Below are 18658 nucleotides of genomic sequence, written 5' to 3' on the forward strand. Positions count from 1 at the left end.
CAAATATGTTCTGAGGTGGTACTTCAGTAGGCCTATACAATGGTTAGGAACCAATACCACATCATCTAAACATATTTTGTGTCAGGGACCCCCTTTTACCAGATTTGTGTTTGGGGTGAGAGCGGTGGTCACCTCACCACCGAAAATCCAAACTATGAAAAGGAATAGGGCTTAAGCACTCGTGCTGGCATAATCTGTCTTGAGATATTACCGTCTCTGACAGACTGACATATTGAGTGTGATTTTGTTTGTGTTTTGTGCGGCTCTGTTTTTCCTTCAGATCGAGAATGTCGGTGGACCTTCCCAGCCAAGATGACAAGAAGACCCAGTCGCCCAATCAGGCGTCCCAGTCTGAAACCCCCCAGTCTGAGACCCAGTCCCTGGAGCACCAGTCTTCCCAGTCCGTCCAGCAGCAGAATGCTGCTTCCAGTTCGTCCAGCGGGCCGTCCTCCGCCAGCCAGTCGTCCAGTGGCTCTGGGACGGTGAGCAGTGCGGACACCATACCAGTGTCGTCTCTGGCCTCTGTTCCTGAGGAGCCCGAAATCCAGCCCTGGGGCCGCCTCCTGCCCCTGAAGAGAGGCTACAGAATGCATGGTTTGTGTGTGTGTGTGTGTGTGTGTGTGTGTGTGTGTGTGCATGCTTGTTATGCAAACCTGCAGTCAGTTTAAAAAAAAGTCCATAGACCTGGCTAGAGTCCTGTTTGTTGTGATGTTTTGTTTTTTGTTTGTTATCCCATTAACCCATTCTGACCGGGCACCCATTTTGGTGTCAGCATCATGTTATGCTTTAGCTATTGAAAAATAGCAGATCTACAAGCTCATATCGCGCCACCGAGTGGCGCGATACGAGCTTGTAGGTCTGCTATTTTTGAAAGAATCGAAGAACGACTGACATTTCTACAATCTGATCTCAGGTCAGAATGGGTTAATCAGACCAGTTTGTGTCCAGTGGAAACCTCGTATGAATCTGATCTCAGGTCAGAATGGGTTAAGGACGAGGGAAGCCCTTTTAGTTTTTTTTACATTTCAAGACCTGGAACCCATTTTTGGGTTGTTGTTGCTATGTACAGTATATAGCAAAATAATGTTTTTGTAATTTTTGAATAAATAATTTCAGAAAACCAGATCAGGATTTAGAAGGCGCTTTGGGTCTGAATGCGTTAAGCAAACATTAAAAGTCATAGACTTTAGGCTGCCACATTATGATGTAATTCTGAAAGCCAGACATTGGAAGGGCCAGCGCCCAGATGAGAGGTGGAGAGACACAGTAGAAGAGCTGAGAGGAAGAATGTTGTAGTAATGACAGGAGAAAAGGCTCTACTTATTCTTTGTGTTCTGCTGTATTCTGACACCAGTGTGTTTGCTGTTTTCCAGATTGTGTGGAGGATCAGTATGAATTTGGGAGAGACAAGAGGTGTCACTATGTGATTAAGGACCCCGCACTCGAAGCAGTGGGACGATTTAATATCATCAGTAAAAAACACTTCAGGATAGTCAAGGTATCACTGACGGGTTTAATGGCAGCATTGTTGACTAACTGATTTACTAATTACTGTTTTACTTCAGGATACAACTTGAATGTGACACTTGGGACAATTATGTTTAGTGATTTAGGAAGTGTGCCATGCTGCTTTCTCGGATGAATTACTGCATGTCACTACTGTGATCAACCGATCGCAGTAATTATTTGAACTGAACTTCAGTCCGGTCAGAAGAAAAATTAAGGAACCTGGCGTTCCCATTTTGGGCATTTCATCATACTGTAGGTCAGTGGTTCCCAAACTGTGGTCCGTGCACCCCTTGTGGCGCACAAACACCCTCTAGGGACATGAAAAGGGTAATGGCGGTTTCATGGTGTTATTTAGCACAAACGGCAAAATCTGGTAAACACTGTTGTCTCTCAGTACAGTGACATTCTGTCATTACTTGCTATGAATGTAAAAAATACAGGTCAAATACAACGAGACTGAGTGTTGGGGTCGGGGGGGGGGGGGGTGCGTCAGCTTGGTCAAGCGGTAACAGGGGGTGCAAGGCCAAAAACGTTTGGGGACTGCTGCTGTAGGTGAATTAAAAATGTCAAAGTTTTATGCAATTTTTTTCAAAATATCAGTGAGCTCACAATCGCAATGCATTGAGTTTGTAGATTGGCTACCTATTTAAAAAAATTCAATTCAGTCCTGACGTCACTCGTTGGGCGTAGGAGAATATCATGGGGTCATCTTAAAATCGTCTCTTATAAGCATTGTGGTCCGAAAAAAAACGAGAAACGTTCTCGGAAATATTGTCAGAGATATTGTGGAGAGGTGGTTCTGTAATCTGTATCGATTATGAGTCGGTCACTCACTTTTTTATATTACTCCTCCAGGTTTTGTCCAAAACTCCTGCAAATCGTTACACAGTATCTTGATCTGTCCAATATTTCTATGTCTTTCAAAGTTTGCAGGATTGGCCCGTTTTGAACAAGAAGCCTCAAATCATGAATGCAGCGTGCAATTTACGTGAAGTCTTTCACACACTTTCCTACTAGGCTGAGGAATATATCCCACCCTTTTCTCATTGGCCTGTTATAGCGTCACTAACTGGTAGATTTTAGCAAAACACATTATTGGAACAAAATGCCAATCATCCAATTGCCATCAAAGGCGTAAGAAGAAGAAATTGCACCTTTTTCACATTGGCCTATTATAGCGCCACCAGGAGGCCAAAACCTGACCTGGCCTGGTGGAGACCTGTGCCCCGAGGGGCACTTTTTCTTCTCTGCTATATATCTACAATCCTACATGCACCAGTATGTAGCTGGCTGGCAAATAATCACATATACAGTGAACACTTCATTAACCAGATTACTAAACGAATGACTGGTTTGCGACAAACTGACAGGTCTTGTGTGTATGTGTGTGTGTGTGTGTGATGTGTCTGTGTCTGTGTGTAGGAGGGTACCATCGTGTATGTAAAGGATCAGAGTAATAATGGGACGTTCTTAAATGGGGATAAAATTGGACAAGGAAAGAGTCTTCCTCTGGTCAACAATGATGTACTGGCACTGGCTGAACCCACCAACAAAGGTTAGTATCTCTCCATTCACTCTGTTGAAACGTGTTCTATCTCTTTCCTCCAGCACACTAGTCAAAAGGTGCAAATCCATCAGGCAATCAGTCAGTGTACCGGACCACAAAGGAGAGGTCCTGTGTGCTGCGGGTCGCCTGCTAGGCGAGGCATACTATGGTCCGACGCAGCATTGGTTCGAAGGAGCATTGGTCCGAGGTGCGTTGGGGGTCGGGAGAGGGTTGGGGTTAGGTTTAGGTGTGCTGCCCCTTGGGGAGGTTAGGGTTAGGGTTGGGGTGAGGGTTTGAGGTAGGTTGTCGTTCGGACCAATGCTCCGTCGGACCAAACATATGAACCAGCCTGCTAGGTGTGTGCGGATTTTTGGAAGTTAGGTTGGAAGTTGGAAGTTAGGTGCTAAGCCACCATCTTGAATCATGTGCCGTCAAGTTCAATACATATAGTAATAGTATGTAAGCCAAAACACATAACGTTGAGGTGACTTGACATGAAAAAGTTTGAGCATCACTGATGGCAACATTTTTCAGAAAACCGCATTTAGAAGCATTTAGAATTTGTTGAGTTGAGATAATTATTTATGCCCTTGTCAACTGATTTTAATGATCTGTTTGTCAACTTTATGTACAGCAACTGACTGTCTCTCCGTCTACAGTCTTTATGTTTATAGACTTGATGGCAGATGAACAGACCAACTATCCTCCGGAGTTCAAACAGAAGTACTTGGTGACCCGGGTCATCGGCACGTGAGTCAGACCCAGATCTGAATATGGATCTAACTTTCAAGTTTTTCTTTTTGGTCAAGTAACTCCTGGATTCTACTGGTGGACAAAGTATACAGGTATACTCGTGAATACTCATTACTCAATTGTTCAAAAGTGCAAATTTCAAAGAGAGTTTGTGAAAATGGCAATTAATGTGGTCACTGGAGCTGATCATGCCAAGCAAAAGTAAAGTCCTATTATTGTCCCTTGCTAATTTGCTCTTAAAACTGTTTTACTAAGTGCGCAGGCTGAATGGTCTTTCAGCCTCGAATAGGCTATGAGCAAGGGACTGCTGCTGTGTATTTGAAAAGAGCAAAAATTAATTCGTAGGCATTATTATTAATATGGTGCATCCTTCGATGGCGGCGGAAACCAACCACCTGCTCATCGGGAGCAATCAGCGGTTCAGTATTTTGCTCAAGGACAGGCCAGGCCAATGTGATATACCGTACTGTATATTTCAATATTTCAAATTTCAAATTCCAGTGTTACTGTTAGCATTTTGTTTCATCAGTGCTATTTTCCTAGTCCCTATTGAAAATAGTCAACTGTAAGATGTCAACGATAAGATGTCACAGTTTTGTGCCCAGTTTAATCCAGGGGATTAAAGACTACAGAATGCATTTAGTGATGTGTGCATGCGTGTGTTCCTTCATTCCAGAGGGGTGTGTGGTGAGGTGAAGCTAGCGTTTGAGAGGTCCACCTGTAAGAAGGTAGCTGTCAAAATCATTCACAAGAAAAACTTCCCGTCAGTAGGGGTGAGTCACGTGTCAATCGTCCCGCCATAGTTCTTGGATTGGTCTACATGCAAATACTGTGCCATCAGATGATTGGCTAAGGAATGGCCAGTATTATCCACTGTCAGAACTCATGTGATTGTTAATTATCTTCGTCCAATCGTACAGACGGCGGACATGAATCTGAATGCAGAGAAAGAGATACGCATTCTCCAACAAATAGATCATGTAAGGAAAAAACCAAATGATTTTATTGACTTTTAATATTTTGATTGATGTACATAATTGATGTACAGTATCTGATGTGCTGTCATCTCCTCTCTTGTAGCCTTGTCTCATCAAAACGGAGGACTTTTATCAATCTGAGGATTCTTATTATATTGTACTCGAACTGTGAGTCTGAAACGCACTGTTTTTACACATACTCTCTAGTCTACTACACTGTTTCACACACCATGCTACACTGTTAAACTTCCTCTACCACATTGGTACACATACTCTCTAGTCTACTACACTGTTTCACACACCATGCTACACTGTTAAACTTCCTCTACCACATTGGTACACATACTCTCTAGTCTACTACACTGTTTCACACACCATGCTACACTGTTAAACTTCCTCTACCACATTGGTACACATACTCTCTAGTCTACTACACTGTTTCACACACCATGCTACACTGTTAAACCACATTCTTCTACCACATTGGTACACATACTACCACAATACCATGCTGTCAGTGATGTTGTGTAGGTTTTTAACGTAATAAAGTCCTGGGAACCACACGTGGTCTTATAATGGGATCCTAGGCGAAATTCTTTGGGTCCCCAATTATTGGTCTATTTTGACAAATTGTAGTGTTAAAACACTTGCATGTAGTCAAAATGATCCATTACATTTTTAGCAGGAAGCCTTTAGACTTCATATTTCAGGAAATATATCATATACAAATTTAAAATGGAAACGAAATATTACCATATTACACCGTACCCTCTCTAAAGGGTGATATTATGTTATAAATACTATACTGTTTTTATCCAATAAGACAATGGGTGCTTCACAAGAATAACTTTGCTATGAAGAAGAAATGTTCTTTTTCCTACAAATTATGAACCAACCAAGTTTCAGTTTACTCAACCAGACGCCACGTTTTTAGGGCTTCAGGCGCTTCTGTTTCATGATGTCATGCATGCAGCAGCATGAGCTGTGATTGGTCTACTTTTGAGTGGCTGCACATGCATGCATGCATGCATACTGTACAATACATGCTTACATACCCTGTTCTACATGGCTTGGCCTGTGACCATGAGCTAAGAATAATACAAGAGGAAATGGATGGATATTCTCTCTTTTCCCTGTCAGGATGGAGGGTGGAGAGTTATTCGACAGGGTGAGGTCAAATAAGTCGTTGAAGGAGCCAATTGCAAAGCTATATTTTTACCAGATGCTTTGTGCGGTGGAGGTGGGTGGATTCAACACGTCAATCAATATAAGTCACAATATTGTTCAGATTATCACACTATAAATATGAATCATTATTAGCATAATAACAATAACAGTCGGGATTTATTTTTTATTTATATGAAAGGAGATTAGAGCCATTAACCCATTCTGAACGGGAACCAATTTTGGTGTTGGCATCATGTCATGCTTTAGCTATTTAAAAATAGCAGATCTACAAGCTCATATCGCGCCACCGAGTGGCGCGATATGAGCTTGTAGGTCTGCTATTTTTGAAAATTCAAAGAACGACTGACATTTTTTAAAATCTGATCTCGGGTCAGAATGTGTTAATCAGACCAGTGTGTGTCCAGTGGAAACCGCGTATGAATCTGATCTCGGGTCAGAATGGGTTAATAAACGCATTTTTCTGTGTGTGTGTGTGTAGTATCTCCACAACAACGGCATCATCCACAGAGACCTGAAACCGGAGAACATTTTGCTGGCGTCACAGGAGGATATCTGCTTGGTCAAGGTACACAGACTATTATGCACAAACACACATCATTTAGGAGGATGTCTGCTTGGTCAAGGTACACAGACTATGCACAAACACACATCATTCACAGGAGGATATCTGCTTGGTCAAGGTACACAGACTATGCACAAACACACATCATTTAGGAGGATGTCTGCTTGGTCAAGGTACACAGACTATTATGCACAAACACACATCATTTAGGAGGATATCTGCTTGGTCAAGGTACACAGACTATGCACAAACACACATCATTTAGGAGGATATCTGCTTGGTCAAGGTACACAGACTATGCACAAACACACATCATTTAGGAGGATGTCTGCCTGGTCAAGGTACACAGACTATGCACAAACACACATCATTTAGGAGGATGTCTGCTTGGTCAAGGTACACAGACTATTATGCACAAACACACATCATTTAGGAGGATATCTGCTTGGTCAAGGTACACAGACTATTATGCACAAACACACATCATTTAGGAGGATATCTGCTTGGTCAAGGTACACAGACTATGCACAAACACACGTCATTTAGGAGGATGTCTGCTTGGTCAAGGTACACAGACTATTATGCACAAACACACATCATTTAGGAGGATATCTGCTTGGTCAAGGTACACAGACTATGCACAAACACACATCATTTAGGAGGATGTCTGCTTGGTCAAGGTACACAGACTATGCACCACAAACACACATCATTTAGGAGGATATCTTCTTGGTCAAGGTACACAGACTATGCACAAACACACATCATTTAGGAGGATATCTGCTTGGTCAAGGTACACAGACTATTATGCACAAACACACATCATTTAGGAGGATATCTGCTTGGTCAAGGTACACAGACTATGCACAAACACACATCATTTAGGAGGATATCTGCTTGGTCAAGGTACACAGACTATGAACACAAACACACATCATTTAGGAGGATATCTGCTTGGTCAAGGTACACAGACTATGCACAAACACACATCATTCACAGGAGGATGTCTGCTTGGTCAAGGTACACAGACTATTATGCACAAACACACATCATTTAGGAGGATATCTGCTTGGTCAAGGTACACAGACTATTATGCACAAACACACATCATTTAGGAGGATATCTGCTTGGTCAAGGTACACAGACTATTATGCACAAACACACATCATTTAGGAGGATATCTGCTTGGTCAAGGTACACAGACTATGCACAAACACACATCATTTAGGAGGATATCTGCTTGGTCAAGGTACACAGACTATTATGCACAAACACACATCATTTAGGAGGATGTCTGCTTGGTCAAGGTACACAGACTATTATGCACAAACACACGTCATTCAGTCTATATCTGCTTGGTCAAGGTACACAGACTATTATGCACAAACACACATCATTTAGGAGGATGTCTGCTTGGTCAAGGTACACAGACTATGCACAAACACACATCATTTAGGAGGATGTCTGCTTGGTCAAGGTACACAGACTATTATGCACAAACACACATCATTTAGGAGGATGTCTGCTTGGTCAAGGTACACAGACTATGCACAAACACACATCATTTAGGAGGATGTCTGCTTGGTCAAGGTACACAGACTATTATGCACAAACACACATCATTTAGGAGGATGTCTGCTTGGTCAAGGTACACAGACTATGCACAAACACACATCATTTAGGGGGATATCTGCTTGGTCAAGGTACACAGACTATTATGCACAAACACACATCATTTAGGAGGATGTCTGCTTGGTCAAGGTACACAGACTATTATGCACAAACACACATCATTTAGGAGGATATCTGCTTGGTCAAGGTACACAGACTATTATGCACAAACACACATCATTTAGGAGGATATCTGCTTGGTCAAGGTACACAGACTATTATGCACAAACACACATCATTTAGGAGGATATCTGCTTGGTCAAGGTACACAGACTATGCACAAACACACATCATTTAGGAGGATATCTGCTTGGTCAAGGTACACAGACTATGCACAAACACACGTCATTTAGGAGGATATCTGCTTGGTCAAGGTACACAGACTATTATGCACAAACACACATCATTTAGGAGGATGTCTGCTTGGTCAAGGTACACAGACTATGCACAAACACACATCATTTAGGAGGATATCTGCTTGGTCAAGGTACACAGACTATTATGCACAAACACACATCATTTAGGAGGATATCTGCTTGGTCAAGGTACACAGACTATTATGCACAAACACACATCATTTAGGAGGATGTCTGCTTGGTCAAGGTACACAGACTATTATGCACAAACACACATCATTTAGGAGGATGTCTGCTTGGTCAAGGTACACAGACTATTATGCACAAACACACATCATTTAGGAGGATATCTGCTTGGTCAAGGTACACAGACTATTATGCACAAACACACATCATTTAGGAGGATATCTGCTTGGTCAAGGTACACAGACTATGCACAAACACACATCATTTAGGAGGATATCTGCTTGGTCAAGGTACACAGACTATTATGCACAAACACACATCATTTAGGAGGATATCTGCTTGGTCAAGGTACACAGACTATGCACAAACACACATCATTTAGGAGGATATCTGCTTGGTCAAGGTACACAGACTATGCACAAACACACATCATTTAGGAGGATATCTGCTTGGTCAAGGTACACAGACTATGCACAAACACACGTCATTTAGGAGGATATCTGCTTGGTCAAGGTACACAGACTATTATGCACAAACACACATCATTTAGGAGGATGTCTGCTTGGTCAAGGTACACAGACTATGCACAAACACACATCATTTAGGAGGATATCTGCTTGGTCAAGGTACACAGACTATGCACAAACACACATCATTTAGGAGGATATCTGCTTGGTCAAGGTACACAGACTATTATGCACAAACACACATCATTTAGGAGGATATCTGCTTGGTCAAGGTACACAGACTATTATGCACAAACACACATCATTTAGGAGGATGTCTGCTTGGTCAAGGTACACAGACTATTATGCACAAACACACATCATTTAGGAGGATGTCTGCTTGGTCAAGGTACACAGACTATTATGCACAAACACACATCATTTAGGAGGATATCTGCTTGGTCAAGGTACACAGACTATGCACAAACACACATCATTTAAGAGGATATCTGCTTGGTCAAGGTACACAGACTATGCACAAACACACATCATTTAGGAGGATGTCTGCTTGGTCAAGGTACACAGACTATTATGCACAAACACACATCATTTAGGAGGATGTCTGCTTGGTCAAGGTACACAGACTATGCACAAACACACATCATTTAGGAGGATATCTGCTTGGTCAAGGTACACAGACTATGCACAAACACACATCATTTAGGTACACAGACTATGCACAAACACACATCATTTAGGTACACAGACTATGCACAAACACACATCATTCAGTCTATATCTGCTTGGTCAAGGTACACAGACTATGCACAAACACACATCATTTAGGAGGATGTCTGCTTGGTCAAGGTACACAGACTATTATGCACAAACACACATCATTCAGGAGGATGTCTGCTTGGTCAAGGTACACAGACTATTATGCACAAACACACATCATTCAGGAGGATGTCTGCTTGGTCAAGGTACACAGACTATGCACAAACACACATCATTCAGGAGGATGTCTGCTTGGTCAAGGTACACAGACTATGCACAAACACACATCATTTAGGAGGATGTCTGCTTGGTCAAGGTACACAGACTATGCACAAACACACATCATTTAGGAGGATGTCTGCTTGGTCAAGGTACACAGACTATGCACAAACACACATCATTCAGGAGGATGTCTGCTTGGTCAAGGTACACAGACTATTATGCACAAACACACATCATTTAGGAGGATATCTGCTTGGTCAAGGTACACAGACTATTATGCACAAACACACATCATTTAGGAGGATGTCTGCTTGGTCAAGGTACACAGACTATGCACAAACACACATCATTTAGGAGGATGTCTGCTTGGTCAAGGTACACAGACTATTATGCACAAACACACATCATTTAGGAGGATGTCTGCTTGGTCAAGGTACACAGACTATTATGCACAAACACACATCATTTAGGAGGATGTCTGCTTGGTCAAGGTACACAGACTATTATGCACAAACACACATCATTCAGTCTATATCTGCTTGGTCAAGGTACACAGACTATGCACCACAAACACACATCATTTAGGAGGATATCTTCTTGGTCAAGGTACACAGACTATGCACAAACACACATCATTTAGGAGGATGTCTGCTTGGTCAAGGTACACAGACTATGCACAAACACACATCATTCAGTCTATATCTGCTTGGTCAAGGTACACAGACTATTATGCACAAACACACATCATTTAGGAGGATATCTGCTTGGTCAAGGTACACAGACTATTATGCACAAACACACATCATTTAGGAGGATGTCTGCTTGGTCAAGGTACACAGACTATTATGCACAAACACACATCATTTAGGAGGATGTCTGCTTGGTCAAGGTACACAGACTATTATGCACAAACACACATCATTTAGGAGGATGTCTGCTTGGTCAAGGTACACAGACTATGCACCACAAACACACATCATTTAGGAGGATGTCTGCTTGGTCAAGGTACACAGACTATGCACAAACACACATCATTTAGGAGGATATCTGCTTGGTCAAGGTACACAGACTATTATGCACAAACACACATCATTTAGGAGGATATCTGCTTGGTCAAGGTACACAGACTATTATGCACAAACACACATCATTTAGGAGGATATCTGCTTGGTCAAGGTACACAGACTATGCACAAACACACATCATTTTAGGCATGAGTACTTGGCCTTTTTATTTGTAAACGATAATGTATGGTTTGTTTTTGAGAATATAGATTTTGGATACCGGTATATCTTCACAGGATGAACTATAGGCATTGATATAGGCATTAATTAAGCAGATGCCCTTCTCCAGTTACTTAACCCATTCTGACCGGGCACCCATTTTGGTGTCGGCATCATGTTATGCTTTAGCTATTGAAAAATAGCAGATCTACAAGCTCATATCGCGCCACCGAGTGGCGCGATACGAGCTTGTAGGTCTGCTATTTTTGAAAAATCGAAGACACTTTTAGAATCTGATCTCAGGTCAGAATGGGTTAAAGGTTCAAATTCAGAGTAAGTGAAATGAACCCTAGCAGTGACGCTGATAGGCCTGCGTCCTGTCTCTGATGCACATTAACCCGTTCTGACCTGAGATCAGATTCATACGAGGTTTCCTCCGGACACACACTGGTCTGACGAACCCATTCTGACCTGAGATTAGATTCTAAAAATGTCAGTCGCTCTTCGATTTTTCAAAAATAGCAGACCTACAAGCTCATATCGCGCCACTCGGTGGCGCGATATGAGCTTGTAGATCTGCTATTTTTAAATAGCTAAAGCATAACATGATGCTGACAACAAAATGGGTGCTCGGTCAGAATGGGTTAAGAAAAGGCGCATCCACCTCACCATCTGTGGCTCCATGGGACACGTTTATCTACTGTAACTTTTCTTAACATGGAATTTACACAGTAGCCTATTGATCTTTTTCTTTAACTATAGGTAACTCCGATACTGGGTATAGATCAAACCTGGTATCTGTCTAAGAAACATGCTCAACTCAATAACATACTTAACATTGTGCAAATCGACATGACAAGTAACTTAAATCGGCATAGATTAACTAATAAAGGTGACAAGAATAGGTGTGTGTGTGTGTGTGTGTGTGTGTGTGTGTGTGTGTGTGTGTGTGTGTGTGTGTGTGTGTGTGTGTGTGTGTGTGTGTGTGTGTGTGTGTGTGTGTGTGTGTGTGTGTGTGTGTGTGTGTGTGTGTGTGTGTGTGTGTGTGTGTGTGTGTGTGTGTGTGTGTGTGTGTGTGTGTGTGTGTGTCTGTGTCTGTGTCGGTAGGTGACAGATTTTAACCAGTCTAAGATCTTAGAGGAGACCAGTCTAATGAAGACTTTGTGTGGAACGTCTTACTACCTGGCCCCTGAAGTCTTCACCCACGCAAACACTACCACAGGATACGGCCCCAAGGTTGATGCCTGGAGTCTGGGAGTTGTCCTGTTTATCTGGTGGGCTGCTTAACCTGTCTGTCTGTCTGCCTGTCTGCTCGTCTTTGTTGTTGTAATCACAGGTCTTAACAAGTATTAGTATAACATTCAACTAGCCTGGCCCAGCCAGCATGTTTTCTGATCTAGGGGGGGGTGGGGTGCGCATGGAGCAAGCGCTGGAGAATATTGTTTCACCGATCGGTCACCCCCTCCGCCCCTCCCCGGTAGGAAACAGCGGAGAAAACTGGGAGCGATGCCCCTTTGCACTGTAGTTCACTCCCACTCCTAGACCAGGAAATGTATCTCGTTCACCCAGGCTTTACATTTTTGAGCCGATGCGAACGAAAATAAAAGCCTGGGTACCGAGGCTAACATTCATCTAGAAAGTAGTCTCCCTGAAGAAACGGTAGGGCTCACTGTGACATTTTTGCTTAATTCCTCAGCCCAACATCATATATTATAAGTACTTACTTCATATTGACGAGTTCCATGCGGCTCCATATTTGCGCGAGTTTGTAGATCCAGGGATCCCAGCTTGAACTTTGTTAAACATCACGACACATCAGCCGCACAATTGCCAATACCGATGTCATAAAGTCAAATAATGGCTCTACTGAGGGTCTTATACTTTAGGCAGCATTGGTGGAAACTGGGTGTCTGGAGGTCGGGTGTATGCAGGTGCCTGAGAGACCTGGCACCTGGAGAGGGTGTGTAATTTTGGGGAAGGGACTTTAATATTCAGTGTGGTAGGCCACTGCTGAGGGTGTATGTGTATATAGGGGTAATTGGAACCGAAACTGGTTGGTTAGATCATCATGCTACTACTGAACTTAGTACATCTTGCACTGGGTTTTAATTCTGAAAGTGTTATTACTATCCCATTCTTACCATTTTGCCAGTAATCTTTAATGTGTTGTATGTTGTGTTGTCAGTCTTTCTGGCTACCCACCCTTCCATAAGGACTGGAGCACTGTCCAAAGTCCAATGTCTGTCCAACAACAGATCACTCAGGGAGTCTTCAGGATGTTGCCAGAGAAATGGGATAACGTCTCTAAAAATGGTATGACACTGTCTCTAAATACTGTAGGACACTAGTATTTATACTACAGTACACTAAATGCACTATGCCGTTGGTACTTCACACTAGGCAGTATTGACTATTCACTAGTACATAGTACACTAAATGCATTGCACCTTTTCTACTTGACTCATTTCTGGCAGTAGTACAGTGCACCTTATGGTACACTAGATTCACTGCTTCCTTTATTTAGGAAAGTAGTCTACTGCACATTCTCTAGTAGACTAGATGCACTATGCCTTTGTAATTCTTTGGACAGTACTGGTAGTATGTACTACAAAGTATCTATGGACTTATTGTTGGTTGTATGTCTTTCAGCCAAAGACCTAGTGAGGAAACTACTGGTGGTTGATCCAACTCACAGACTCTCTATACGAGAAGCCCTGCAACATCCCTGGTTAAAGGTACTTCTACTAATGGTGTAAGAGCCAAAGTGGTTATAATGTGTAATTCATATTTTCATTTTGCCTTATTGCATTTATGTTTAATGTTGTTCAGCTTTACATGCTTAGACATAACTTTTGGCAGTTGGTAAAGAGCGCCCCCTGAAGTTTGATTTAGTGTTTATGATGCGCAGCTGAGGAGGGGAATTAGTTTGGTTACGCAACATGAGGAAAAGAGGGATTTGAGACGCTTGTTTGACTCGTGGAACTCTACAGTTTTGACCGTGATTATCGGGTGTTTTTTCTTCTTATTTTGGAACCTGTATCACCAATTTACAATTTAGGCATTTAGCAGACTTACGCTCTTAATCCAGAGCGACTTACATTAAGCAGGAACAAAAAGCATGGGAATACATCACAAAAAAGCATTTATCATGAAACATGCGTAAGCTAAGAAAGTAACAGTGGAATATCTATATTATGAGACTATACATATAAACTATACATCTATACTACTATGCTATACATATGTACTATGGCGTGCTATGACTATATACAATGCAATTATAGTGCTGTCTACATAACATGCTATAAGTCTATCAAATGCTATCTAAGTCTACCGAAATGCTATCTAAGGGGTTAGGGTAAGTGCTATGGGCCATGATGGAGTCTGAAAAGGTGGGTTTTCAGACTACGGCGGAAGATTGGGAGTGATGCTGCAGTTCTGACTGCAATGGGAAGTGCATTCCACAGTTTTGGAGCCAGAAGGGAGAAGAGTTTGGGACGTGTGGAGCGTTGTCCCGGCGTTTTTAGTGAGGGTACTTCCAGCTTCCCTGCGTTGGCTGATCTGAGTGCGCGGGAGGGTTTGTAGGGTTCAATCATACTTGCAAGATATGGGGGAGCCATACCTTTGGTTGCTTTGAATGCCAGCATCAGAGTTTTGTATTCTGTGCGGGCAGCGACCGGGAGCCAGTGGAGGGAGCGGAGCAGGGGGGAGACATGTGAGAATTTTGGCTGGTTGAAGACCAAGCGAGCTGCGGCATTTTGGATCAGCTGGAGAGGCTTAAGTGCACATGCTGGTAGGCCAGTAAGGAGGGAGTTACAATAGTCGAGTTTTGACAAGACTGTTGTCTGGATTAGGAGCTGGGCTGATTCCTGGGTGAGGAACGGTCTAATTCGTCTTATGTTATAGAGTGTGAACCTACAGGATCGAGTGACAGCTGTGATGTGAGCTTTGAACGAGAGCTGACTGTCCAGGACAACACCGAGATTCCTGGCTGTTGGGACAGACGTAACCAGGGCGTTGTCTACGGAGATAATTAGCTCCCGCATAGGGCAGGACTTAGCTGGGAAGAAGAGAAGCTCAGTCTTGTCTGGGTTCAGCTTGAGGTGATTGGAGGACATCCACTGTGAGATGTCAGCCAGGCATGCAGTGATGCGCTCTTCCACCTGAGTGGCAGAGGGGGGGAAGGATAGAAACAGTTCATCGGACACCAGACACCATAACAAAGACAATTCTGTGTTTGTACAAGCAAAGGACTTTATTTTATTTTTCGTTTTTTGTGCATTTCCTGTACTGCAACATTCTTTCACTAAACGCCATTGCCAACATCATCGCTGCCTTGTGGAGTCTGTCTGTGAGTACTGTGGTCCAGTTTCTGCCTGTGGATTTACAAATGCAGTGTGCCCCACCTGTGCATTACGTGTCATCTCAAACTGTGTCAAACTGGCGAATGTGGCTACTAGACATTTTGGAACAGACTTTTTTGGAAACAAATGCCACTTCAAATGGCACTAGTAATGCTACAACTAGTAGTTGTAATGCTACTACTACTTGTCAACAATGTCATCCTTCCATCATCTCAGTGTAAGTTGTTAAGTTTGTTCAGGTCCTCAGGAGGAGCTGTACAGTCGGTTGCCGGATTGAAATGGAATGTTTTCATTGAAGTTGTTGATGCTGTAATACATTTAGGCTATAAATGTAGTGTGGTTGACTTGAGCAGCTCCCAGGTACCTAACCTTGGTATATATTCAGCTACATTTATTGGACATGTTTTTCATCAAATGTGTCTGTCGAGAGAGTGACCAAATAAGGGCCTTCCTATAACGGTGAACACTGTTCATAACTTGCTGCTCATAAGAGGTCTTTGAAGACCCAAAGGAAGGGTTAAAATATTACGGTAATATTCATATTGTTTGAGAATCTGTGTGTGTGTATGTGTTAATTCGTTCTCAGGACCCTGTAATGTTGGAACAGGCTCGCGGTCTCATGGGACCCTCCGATGCTGCTGCTGAAAATGCCAGGGTACGTAACACGCACGCACGTGCAAAAGTGAAGCAACATTGAGTTTACGTTTGTCCACATGGGTTAAAGTTCCCATGACAAACGGATGTGTTTCGGTTTTGGCTACTCAGGCCTTCATCAGTTTTTTTGAGATTTAGAGAATTTCTATAATGTGTGCGTATGCACACACACACACACACACACACACACACACACACACACACACACACACACACACACACACACACACACACACTTCCAGTCATAATGTCATGGGATCGAAATTCCACTCCTGATGCTGCTTTTTTTTAAATATTATTTTGCCACATTAGGCATAATTTCACCACTTTATGCATAGTTTTGCCACAAGGCACAACTGCCAATGAAAGTGACTAGTGACTACTGGCCAATCACAGTGCGTCCTTTTAGATTCTTGCCACAACACTGCTGTAGACTGTAATAACGCCTGACAGACACACACACACACACACACACACACTCACACACACACACACTCACAAAAGTGAAGCTACATTTGTAATCGCACAGAGAGGTATTGTTTGCCTCGCCAACCTTTATTCAAAGCATTCCATGGTACGTTGCCGACGAGACTGCGAAAATTAACCCATTCTGAACGGGCACCCATTTTGGTGTCTGCATCATGTCATGCTTTAGCTATTGAAAAATAGCAGATCTACAAGCTCATATCGCGCCACCGAGTGGCGCGATACGAGCTTGTAGGTCTGCTATTTTTGAAAAATCAAAGACATTTTTTTAATCTGATCTCAGGTCAGAATGGGTTTAATCAGACCAGTGTGTGTCCAGTGGAAACCTCGTATGAATCTGATCTCAGGTCAGAATGGGTTAAACGGTATAAATCACGAGTGCATCAAGTGTCTTTGACTAATCACACACAATGTTTTGTCAGAACTCTGTTCAGCAGCAATCATGACAAATGGACGCGTTGTTTCGGCTACTCAGGCCTTCATCTGTGTTTATGCGTTTGTTCATTCGTTCTCAGGACCCTGTAATGTTGGAACAGGCTTGCGGCGTTGTGGATCCCTCCGAAGCTGCTGCGGGAAATGCCAGGGTAACCTTACCAACCAACTAACAACTAATGACACACAATGTTTTGTACAGAACTTTGTTCAGCTTGTTAGAAATTCCTTGAGGTGCAAGAAATACCAAAATTAAGTTCTGAAAGGCACTGCTGGAGTTGTTCATGACTGTGTGTGTGTGTGTGTGTGTGTGTGTGTGTGTGTGTGTGTGTGTGTGTGTGTGTGTGTGTGTGTGTGTGTGTGTGTGTGTGTGTGTGTGTGTGTGTGTGTGTGTGTGTGTGTGTGTGCTGCCCCAGGAGGAAGGCAGTTTGAAGAGGAGCAGAGAAGAAGATGATGAGGAAAAGGAACAGATCCCTGCCAAGAAGAGACAAGTCCCATCCTCTGAATGACTGTCGGGGACAAGGATAATTATGTTGGCTAAATTTACACATTGTAACCTTATTGGTATTTTTTATTTTATTTTTTTACCACTGTTTAATAAACAGTTTTTTTATTTTCATTTACCTAAATGTATTTGTTGATAGGTCATGCAAAGCACACTCAAAGAAATTATGAATCCATGGTACAATGAAAACAAATCAGTTAAAGTTTTGTTAAAGACATCATACTATAGCATCATCTGAACCTAGCACTTACAGTAGGCACTTACAGTAGGGGGTTAAGTGTCTTGCTCAGGGACACTGACACACAGTCCTTGGCCGGGAGGCGAACCGGTTACCAGACAGTGGTTATCATTTTCTTTTAAATGTTATTATTTTTACTATTTTCTTTTTTTTTACTAGATAGATAAGTACTTTATCAACATTGTTTATACACAAAAGCAACAAAATTATGTTTTCGAGCTCCACAGGCATAAGCAACAAATAAACCCTAAAGGAATGAAACTCCACAGATAAATAATGATATACCAAAAGTACAATGTGCTGTGTGCAATGTGCAAAGTCCAGTTCTTGTAGCCATTTAGGAAGGGTGGGGTGGGGGTAATAATGAGTGGCTGGGGCATCGTTTAGCAGCCTGTGGATAGAGGCTGTTGGTCAGTCTGCTGTGCTGGTCGTGGACCTAATGGACCGGTACCTCCTACCAGAGGGCAGTAGTTGGTGTGCAGGGTGGAGCTGGTCCTGGAGGATGTTACTCGTGCGTCGCAGGCAGTGGGAGGTAAAGGCAGTGGAGATCTCCCGATGATCCT

The 18658-nt window shown here is 42.6% G+C and overlaps 1 protein-coding gene across 1 annotated transcript in view; it reads left to right on the forward strand.

Moving 5' to 3' along the window:
* Positions 1-268: 268 nt before the first annotated feature.
* The window catches only part of chek2 (checkpoint kinase 2), a gene marked incomplete at its 3' end in the record, with an annotated part of 33238 nt that continues 14848 nt past the window's right edge, over positions 269-18658 (forward strand). Inside the window, exons 1-14 of the mRNA XM_083783538.1 lie at positions 269-594; positions 1374-1498; positions 2932-3064; positions 3715-3805; positions 4485-4581; positions 4729-4788; positions 4889-4953; positions 5926-6025; positions 6452-6538; positions 12524-12690; positions 13602-13729; positions 14066-14151; positions 16367-16435; positions 17436-17504. Coding sequence (XP_083639664.1) covers positions 288-594; positions 1374-1498; positions 2932-3064; positions 3715-3805; positions 4485-4581; positions 4729-4788; positions 4889-4953; positions 5926-6025; positions 6452-6538; positions 12524-12690; positions 13602-13729; positions 14066-14151; positions 16367-16435; positions 17436-17504 — 1584 coding nt within the window. The 5' untranslated portion in view covers positions 269-287. The remainder of the gene's footprint in view (positions 595-1373; positions 1499-2931; positions 3065-3714; positions 3806-4484; positions 4582-4728; positions 4789-4888; positions 4954-5925; positions 6026-6451; positions 6539-12523; positions 12691-13601; positions 13730-14065; positions 14152-16366; positions 16436-17435; positions 17505-18658) is intronic.

Source organism: Protomyctophum parallelum, assembly GCF_964188405.1.
Source record: "Protomyctophum parallelum genome assembly, chromosome: 15".
NCBI lineage: Eukaryota > Metazoa > Chordata > Actinopteri > Myctophiformes > Myctophidae > Protomyctophum > Protomyctophum parallelum.